At 50.8% G+C, this 9,746-nt stretch overlaps 1 protein-coding gene across 1 annotated transcript; it reads left to right on the forward strand.

Moving 5' to 3' along the window:
- Positions 1–1,131: 1,131 nt before the first annotated feature.
- On the forward strand, positions 1,132–9,043 carry PISD (phosphatidylserine decarboxylase). The gene is made up of 7 exons (XM_010156166.1): positions 1,132–1,333; positions 3,790–3,955; positions 5,942–6,178; positions 6,300–6,438; positions 7,116–7,262; positions 8,369–8,529; positions 8,819–9,043. Exons 1-7 carry the CDS (start codon positions 1,281–1,283, stop codon positions 9,041–9,043), a joined length of 1,128 nt encoding a protein of 375 aa, XP_010154468.1. The 5' UTR covers positions 1,132–1,280.
- Positions 9,044–9,746: the final 703 nt, after the last annotated feature.

A 9,746-nucleotide genomic window follows, 5' to 3' on the forward strand; every position in this document is an offset into this window, starting at 1 on the left:
GCTGGCTTCACCTGGGCCAGACGAAGGAACTCGCGTCTTCACAGAACTGCGGAGAGCGAGGTAATTTTTGTCTTGGTCTGTCAAAGTGCCTTTTGAAATGGTGCTGACAACTTAGCTTGTTTCTATTTCAATTTCAGTATTTAATGGTAGTAATTTCTAATGTTCCTGGCAAATCGAGAGAAACAGTTCCCCTGTGCTCCTCGCTGCTGTTCTTTTGAATTTTGATGGGGTTTTGGGTAACTGCTTTCATCGTTTTGCCATACAGATGGCTTCATTTTTGTTGTGTAGGAGGTTCTCGTGCCAGCCAGAGAAAGACTGAACGATATTTTAAGTAGGAAAACAAAAGAAGTAGGCGCAGGGCTCAAGGAGGAAGGAGTATGCTTTGAGTGCTTTCACTAATCTTAAATTTACCTTCTTTGCATTAACTGAAATCCTGCTGCTGTTTGTCTCTAAAAGGCAAAGCAAAACCAAAGCAGCTTCCTTTACTTAACGTTTTGTATTTTAGTTGTCCTGGACATGAAAACTGTGGCAGTAGGGAGTGTCAAACAGCAGGTTAACACTTTTACACCTGATACTCGAGCTGGCCGCAGCGCTGGCTTTATTTCCTTCTGTGTCTGGGTATTTGCAAAAGAATATCCTTTACCTGCTCCCCGTGTGAGGCATTGGAGGTGCAAAGAGGCTTCAGGAGATGGATGTTGATGCCTGGCAAGGGTTGTAAAATAGAAAGACGTTCCTTTCCTTCTTCCTGAGCTGGACATTGAGAGCAGGGAAGGATTTTTGGCGCCTGGCAGTCGAGGACCGTGTTGGCGGCAGCTGCTGCACTGCAGAATTGAATCTGGGAATTATCTCCTCCTCTTCTCCGCCCCACTCCTCCTCCCAGCCTCGGCTTGAGCGGGGTGGCTGTGCAGGGCCGGCTGGCAGCTCAGCTGACTAGAGCATCGCTGCCCCGGGGACTGCGGGGGCTCGCTGGGGAGTCGCGCGCCTCAATGGCCACCCGGACTAGCCAGAAGCCCGGACTGCTTGTACGGACAGCTCGTTGGCGTCTTGTGCGGAGTCGGCTTTGTAGCGGGATGTTGAAATATGACACGATGCCTGTTTGTTTGCAATAGCTGCAACCCTCGTAGCAGAGATTCAAGTGGGAAACAGAGGGGGAATCCAGAGACAAACCAGCGGGGGAATTAGGAACTGTGACGCCGTGTCCTCTCTCCTGTGCCGGAGCAAGCAAAGGAAAGAGAGGTAGAGGAAAAAAGACTGAGCCTTGCAACCAACCCGTCACCCTGATGATGTGTCAGTCAAACACCCTGCAGGGACCAGATCTACACACAGGGAAATGGTGAGATGCTATAAAGCTTTATCTAACCCTCCACCTTCTTGCTACAACCTCCACAAAGTTAAAATTCATGTCCGGAGGCCGCGTTCAGGGAACGGCGGCAGCAGCGGCTGTGCCGGGAGCCAAACTGGAGAGTCCAGGCCCGGCTGGCTCTGCCAGTGGGACAACAAATAGGAGAACTCGTTTCAGGTACTGTTCCGGTATTTTCTGCTTTGCAGGAATGGTGACTGAAGGGAGGAGGGAGGGAGGACGGGAGGGTGTCTGGGCAGAAGGAACAACAGCCATCTGCAAAGCTTTTGTTTGGCCTAATTACTATAAAGCTCCTTATGCGCTGAATTGGCAGAGAAGGGCATGCTGTTACAGGGCAAGGGGAATGAGGAGGCTTTCGTTCCTTTCCTTTCTACTCTCCATCACTAGGAGAACAGTAAAATCAGTGAGGGACTGCTCTGAAACCAGGCCAAGGCAGCAGGAAGCCCGAGGGCTCCGGAGCGAGCTGCCAGGATGCAGCTCTGCGGGGATTGGTCCACGAGCGACTGCAGTGAAGGGGGGGAGAGCAGCGGGAAGGGGGAGCGGGACCTCTGCGCTCGACGCTGGCAACCCAGCTCCCTGTCCTGCCAGCCCTGGAGCAGACGGTAGGCTGGTGGTGGTGGGAAGGATGGGAATGTCCCTTCCATGGCTGCATATCAGTCCCACCTCCTGCTGAGAAGAAAGCCGGCTTTACCTTTGCTGAGACAGCACTTCATCTCCTCAGAGGGGTTTGGGATTTTTTCCCCTTGCACTAGGATGCACAGATAATTTTGTGGGTTTTATTTATTCATTCTTGAGGGGAAAGAAGTTGTGTCCATTGCAGAAAAAATCTCTGAGCCAAAAGCACCATCTTGCATCCCAAGTGGTGACAGTTGTACCTGCCTGCCTGGTATTTGGATTCTGATCCAGGTTTTGAAAAGAATGTGTTGGCAAGAAAATTTCCTTCCAGTTTCCCAGCTTCCTTCCACCTTGGAAAGACATGCCCGGTGTTTTATACTTCATCCTTCACCTCACACAGTGCAGTGAGAGCGAGCTGTTCGGAGCAGCCAGAGCATAGCACTCCAGTTTGCGTGTGCGCACAGCTGTGTCCTGGTTGCAGGCAGCTGCCTCCAGCAGTGTGTGGAGAGCAATCTCTTCGCACCAGGATTTAAGCCAGTGCCCAGACCATTTGAATATTTTGCCCTCAGGCAGGGAGAATTCCATGGGGTGATGTGACCTTGGAAATGCCAGTGAGTAGCAGCCAAAGAATAAGTGGGGATCTGAATCGCCCAGGCCTCCTGCAAGGGTCAGGACTGAGGCCTGTGGTCTCCTCTGCTGATGAGATGAGCGGCTCTTCCCTGTGAGAGTCAAAGGTTCAGCTTCTCCCCATGGCCATGGCAGAATGAGCCTCCTCTCAGTCAGGACATCGTACAGCAAGGACTCATAGGTGCAGTGCAGTAGGTTATATGAGGCAAAGGAGTTGGTTACGGGGCTATGGAGATGAGCTTGTCTTGCAGCACTGGCAGCATCAGCTTTGTCCATCTGTTTCCTGTTCAGAACCAGGGTACCCAGTGAAGGTTTTTAAGACCTGGAATGTTGTCTTTTGGAATGTTGTTAATGGTATTAATCAGCCCAGGAGTGCTGTTCCTGTTGTTTCCTGAGCTGACTGACAGGTCTGTAAATTTGACCCTCTGTGATACAAAATGCAGCTTGAGGCACAGTCTCGTCAAGCTCCTGTTGTTTCTCAAGCAAGTGCTTGTTTCCTGAGCTTAGTGAATGACCGACAGGTCTGTAAATTGACCCTCTGTGATACAAAACGCAGCTTGAGGCACAGTCTCGTCAAGATGCCTTCAACAGGTGAACCCCCTGAGTGAGGGACCTCAGTTTGTAGGGTTTCAAGGATTTCTTTCATCAGAGTAGCTGTTCTTTCCTTCAAATTGCCCCTCCACAGAGTTCTTACTAAATCCCAGCATCACAGATGGCTGGCTCTGAGTACTGTTTGCTGTCCAGCAGCTGGAGCAGTCATAAGAAACGTTTTCTGGGCGTGTAATCTTACGTTTGGAAGAAGAACCTTTGCTCTTCGTTATTTCCACTGTAAACTGTCACGTTATGTTGTTGGTTGCATGAACCAGGTGTGACTTAGTTTTCAGAGGTCACCTGGAAGTGATCTTGCCTTTAATTTTTGAGGGTGTCATTCATAAAATGTGACCTGTGAGAGTGACCATCACTTTTTGGCCAGAGGATTTTTCTTTCTCTTTTTTTTTTTTTTTTTTGAGATAAGCTTGTGTTCTATCTTGGGAAGGGGAAGAACTGATCAAAACGGGGAAGTAGAGACTTGCAGAATGACTGTTCAAGTAAAGATGAGCGGGAATGAATGATGCCCAGCTCTCAGAAGCTGGTGGTTCTGAAGCGGAGATGCCTGACCGTCTTATGTTATGTATGTAATCTTTCAGGTTGCACTTTCCCCAGCTGGCCCTGAGGCGGAGGTTGGGCCAGCTAAGCTGTATGTCTAGGCCTGCTCTGAAACTCCGTTCTTGGCCTCTGACTATTCTCTATTACCTTCTGCCTTTCGGTGCTCTTAAACCCTTGACCAGAGTGGGATGGAGGCCTATGAGCAGGGTAAGTGTGAGCAGGTCTCTCGCGCTTCGTGCACGTTAGCTGTTTTATACCGGAGGGAGCTGGCAGCAGCCGGGGGGAGATGCTCAGTATAGAACAGGCTGATGATCTCACGTGTTAAAGCAGGGATGCAATTTGTGTTTCCCTTCAGTTTTCACTGTTCGTTGTTGTGTTGATTGCTTCACAGACAGGTGATTGTTTTCAGTAGCAGAGTATTTCTCTGGCCTCTGACAGTCAAGGGCCTACCCAGGAAAATCAACAGCAACTTTGGAATTAACTCCGTCACCTCAGCGTGTCGGGGCTAGGATAAGGCAGACCAAACCGCCTCTCCAGTTCCCTTTCCCGGCCACCCCGACGTGCTCTCTTGCTCTGTGACGCTCCTGCGCAGAGAGCGTCTCTTCCTCACATTCTTTGGGCTTTTGTCATCCATCCGGTACGCGCGTCTCTGCCCTGACGCTGCCAGGAGCAGGGTGTCGGAAGCCGTGCGCGCGGACGTTCGCCGCACAGACGCGCTTTCAGAATGCGACAACCACACGGATGTTTTGATGGAAAACTGCAACAGAACTGTAGTTCTTAAAGCCTGTTTTGTTGAACAGCTGTTCTGTTTGATCCCATCAACTTAAAAACCTGGTGCTTGTGAAGGGATTTTTGTGATTTTACTGCATATTCTCAGTGTTTGTGGGAAACTGAGCAAAATGGGGTTTAGAAACCGAGGCTGGACCTGTAAGGCATGTGAAAACAGCAGTACGTTTTTCCTTCAGTACTTCAGCTTATGTAACTGAAGGTGCTGTTGGTTGGAAGATTTATCTGAAGGCAGATTAGGTTGGGTTTTTCTGAAACATCACGGTATTTTAATGTGATGCCGCTGGGTGAGTCATGAGTGAAATCCTGATTCGCTCTGTGTGGTAGGAGGGACATGCCCTCAGCCAGTGGGTGCTTCTGTTGGCGTTTATGGCTGTATTTTGCAAGACTTAATTACGAAGGATATGATTAATACTGAGAATAAAAGATGACTCACTAAGAAAAAAACCTCCCACAGCTTGCAGTCGGGTGTAGCCGAGCCGTATGTTCAAATGAATGGTACCGGATTCGGCACGGCACTTCTGGTTTTTGCAAAACTGGTTTCAGAGGGTTCAGTTCCACACAGGGTCCACACAGCCCCGTGGTCACGTGAGCATTTTGGCTGACACAAAGTGCCACAGAGGGCAGAAGGGTTACCTGCTGGCGGTATCAGGAGGAGACGCTCGTCTGTGCGGTTACATCAACAGCACAGACCCCTGACCCACACTGCGTCCTTGGCTTTTCTTGTTACTGAAGGTTACGCTTTGGTCTAAGCCCAGAGGTGTGTTTCTGCAGGAACGAAGGCACTTCACACTCTTGCAATTGGCCACTCCGGTTGCTGCTGGGGAAGGAGTAAAGCTGGTGTGAGTTTATACTGGCGTGGCTGCATCCACAGGGGTATCACGTTCTTCAGTTGTACAGGTACTATCAGAGCAGTCACAGTACTGGCCTGTGGAAAACACCCTCCTTAGCAGCTGCATCTCAGAAGCACATCATAAACCACTGAGAATTTACTTTTCAGCCCATTTTCATTTGGTTATCCACAGAAATGAATATATGGGTCATGTTGAACCCTTCTGCTGAGTGTTCTACTAGAATACGTGCAATTTCTCAGTAAGCCTCACGCTGGGCAGTCTCCAGGAGCGTGAACGTGGCGCTGCAGCCTGCTGGGCAGTCAGGCTCTGGCTTCAGTGTAAGGCTGTAGGGAGTTCCATCCTGTCCCCCCTCTGCTGCCATCGGAATGGAGGGGATGAGGGTGATGTGCAGTGTTACTTCTTCGACTTAAAGGCTGCTTTGTGTGTGGTGTAAGCCGCTGAATCCAAGGGAGCGGTTGGCAGGAAGAGTTTGCTGCTCGTTGTTTTATGGCGAGAAGGCAGAGTGAGCCATCGGTGGGAAGGAGTGAGTGATGTGGTGCGATTCTTTCCTTAGGTTGCTCTGTACAAATCGGTACCAACTCGCCTGCTCTCACGAGCCTGGGGTCGCCTGAACCAGGTGGAGCTGCCGACATGGCTCCGGAAGCCCGTGTACAGCCTGTACATCTGGACGTTTGGCGTGAACATGAAGGAGGCAGCTGTGGAAGATCTGCATCACTATAGAAACCTCAGCGAATTCTTCCGCAGGAAGCTGAAACCACAAGCACGACCAGTCTGCTGCGTGCACAGCGTGGTGAGTGAAAGGAAATGAGGGCTTTCCGCTGCCCCGCCGGCTTCCCCAGAGGAAGGTGGAGCTTTATGAGGAAGGAATGAATGAATTCCTAATGGGTTTCATGTTTTTCTCTCTGCTGTAGATCAGTCCCTCTGATGGGAAGATCCTTAATTTTGGACAGATAAAAAACTGTGAAGTGGAGCAAGTAAAAGGGGTTACTTATTCACTGGAATCTTTCTTGGGACCTCGCATCTGCACGGAGGAACTGCATTTTAGCCAGGGTGAGCTCTGCCCCAGTTCTGCTTTGTTCTGCTCTGCCCTTTTCAGTGTTCTTGGAGACCAAGAGAAGAGAGGTTACTTTGTTGGTTTTTCCCTTTCTCACACTGTCAGGCACAAAAGCAGGTCTGACTTCTGTTATGTTGCATTCAGGGAAAAACACGTCACTGTTCTGGTTCTTTCTCACCAGCAGCTTTATGCTCCTTGCCTGGCTCATTCTGATTAACTGAATGTAACTAGGTGGCTCCTTTTTATACCGTTATACTGACAGTTGCAATTGTCTCCAAGATCTGTCACTGTAACGAGGCTGCAGCACGCCTGCAGGCAGGCTGAAACGTGCCCAAGCACCCGGTTAGCAACGACTGCGTGGGCTGCACCCCAAGACGTACGCTCACGCGCTAACGGGCTGGTACCGCTCTGCGGCATCTCCAGCACTGACACCAAGGCCTTGGGTTTAGATGAAAGCAACACCTTTTGCTGAACTGGTGAGGGGACCAGGGACAGCGAGTTCCAACAACAACAGGCGTATTGTCAACATGAGACCAAATACCTGTAGTGCCAGCAATAACACGCAGACTGCGTTTAGTCCTCTGTCCTTGCTGCTGACCCCAGCGTCGACCGCTCGGCTCTGGGCTGCGTGAAGAGTGTCTGTGACCCCTTTCCTTCCCTGCTTTCTTTGCAGCCCCACCGGAAAACTCTTTCCAGCAACAACTGGTCACAAAGGAGGGGAATGAGCTCTACCACTGCGTGATCTACCTTGCACCAGGGGATTATCACTGCTTTCACTCACCCACTGACTGGAGAGTGTCACACCGACGTCACTTCCCAGGTAGGTTGTGTCCCTAGGAAGCGAGTGGAGGGAAGCACGGTTATGGGCCACGGCTGAACGAGGCGTGCCAGTGGAGCGTGATGCATAATGGGGGAAAAGTGCCTTGTCACAAGGGGTGGTGAATGTTATGGTGGTGTAGCTTACCAGAACAAATCACACATAAACAGTGAAAACGGGAATACTGTCTTCAAGCTGGTTTAATTCTTTGAAACAACTGTTGACACATGCTGACCCGGCCCGTTCCCAAGCACGGCTGTTCAGTTTGTACCTGAAATACAGACAGTTCTGCAGATCAGAGCAAACAGTAGCCTAAACTGTGACCGCTTTTCCTGTGCTTGGCGAAGAAGATGCAAGTGAACAGTCTTGCTGCTGGAGCTGGGATCGGATGGTTTTGCCCGCTCTGCAGACCATCATACTGTAGTTCAGCAGCTAACAGAAACACTTTACTCCTTGGTGTCTAGCAAAAGCCTAAGTACTTGGATTTGGTTTCAGACACCACGAGGGAGAGGCATGACCTGCCACAAGGTTTGGGAAATCTGGCCAGTTCCTGACTGAAGCAAAGGAGTCTTGGTGAGATGCTCCTGTCAGATTCAGTGTGGCAAAGCAGATGCATTTGGTTGCTAAAAACATGTGACTGTACCTTACTAAGTTACTTTAGGGACTGTGTAGGGATTGAAATCTTGGGAGTTTCTTCTGTAATAAGCCTTACTTTTTAACCGAGTCACGGCATCAGTATTTCCTGGTCAGCCTCGGCTAGAGAGCTGCTCGGTTTTCAGCCGCAGCCTCAGTAACTGCTTCCACACATTTACCAGGGAGGACTGGAAGGGGCTGCTCTCGTGCACTGGACAGTTACCAGTGAAACCTGCTCGAAGCTGTAGCAGTTCCTTTCACTTCCTTTTTGTAGCCTGTAGGCTTTGGCTAGATGGATCTTACCTGCCTCTGCGAACTGACAGAAGCCGCCTGGCAGGGCTGGGACAGGGACTGCCTGTGTCTTTGTCCTGACCCTGGCCCTCCCCAGGGCTGTCAGGTGGCAGTTAACTATTTAGGTGGTGTTACGGCACTGCTGCGGAACAGACGGCTTGAACGTGTTCTCACTGTTGTTGCAGGCTCTCTGATGTCCGTCAATCCCGGAGTTGCTCGCTGGATCAAGGAACTGTTCTGCCACAATGAGAGGGTTGTCCTTACAGGTGGCTGGGAACACGGGTTTTTCTCTTTAACAGCTGTGGGAGCAACCAACGTGGGCTCTATCCGCATCTACTTTGACCAGGTGAGCAAGGTCGGAGCAGGCAGCTGCTTTCGATGGCTGAGGTTGGTACGGTGTGCTAAGAGAAGAGTGGGAGAAAAAATGTAAGTCTTAGGACCCTGAAATTGAGGTGTTTCACACTACTGACGTTCCAAGACGGATTAAAGGGAGGCATCTCCAGTATTTCATTAATATTCCCATTACACGTTGGAACTGTAAGGGCATTGAAAACGCCTGGATGTCTAGTCGATCGCTGTGCTAATGACCAGAGTACCGAGATCCCCCACTAACAGTGTCTTCCTCCTCCGCACAGGACTTGCATACCAACAGTCCCTGTTACTCCAAAGGTTCCTACAACGACTTCAGTTTCATCTCCAACAACAACAAGGAGGGGATCTCCATGAGGAAAGGAGAACACCTAGGGGAATTTAACCTGGGCTCTACCATCGTGCTCATCTTTGAGGCGCCCAAGGACTTCAAATTCCACCTCAAAGCTGGACAGAAAATCCGCTTTGGAGAAGCACTGGGCTCTCTGTAGGAACTCAGCAGGATGGGCCTCGGCACACCGCGTGTTTCGCTGGACAAGTGTGTATCACTCAGCAGGACCTGGGTGAGGAAACCGGACGGTGGCATCGCTACATTAAACTTGAGAGTGCTCGGTCTGTAGTTACGTGAATCGAATGACCATGTGTGGGTCGGGTACAGCTGCCTTTAACGCTGTTGACTACGGAGGTTTCAGTCCCACCCGGTGCCTGTAGCGCTTCATGTTCCCCCCCTTTTATGTGCCACAGGATAATTACGCTCCTGGAGCCTCTAAGTCCCTTCTAAGCCTTCCTGGGCTGTGCAGGTGCAGTGGGGAAGGGCGGAGGTAGGGGCTGGCTGTATGTAAAGGGACACTGACAGGTTCAGTCACACCTTGTACCTTATATCTGCATGTTCTCGTATTTATTTTATTCTGAGGCACTCCGCTGACGTTCCTAAGGGCAGCCTGTGAATGCAGAGCGCCAGACCGTTACAGTGGCCAGCATGGCCTCAGTCTGAGCTAAGCTACACCTACAACCACGGGCAAGGTGCTGCACATGGGTCGGGGCACCCAATGATGGGCGAAAAGCTGAACATGAGCCGGCCGTGTGCGCTGGCAGCCCAGAAAGCCAACCGTATCCTGGGCTGTATCCAGAGCAGCGTGGCCAGCAGGGTGAGGGAGGGGATTCTGCCCCTCTGCTCTGCTCTGGTGAGACCCC

Source organism: Eurypyga helias, unplaced genomic scaffold (genome assembly GCF_000690775.1).
Source record: "Eurypyga helias isolate BGI_N326 unplaced genomic scaffold, ASM69077v1 scaffold12957, whole genome shotgun sequence".
Classification (NCBI taxonomy): domain Eukaryota; kingdom Metazoa; phylum Chordata; class Aves; order Eurypygiformes; family Eurypygidae; genus Eurypyga; species Eurypyga helias.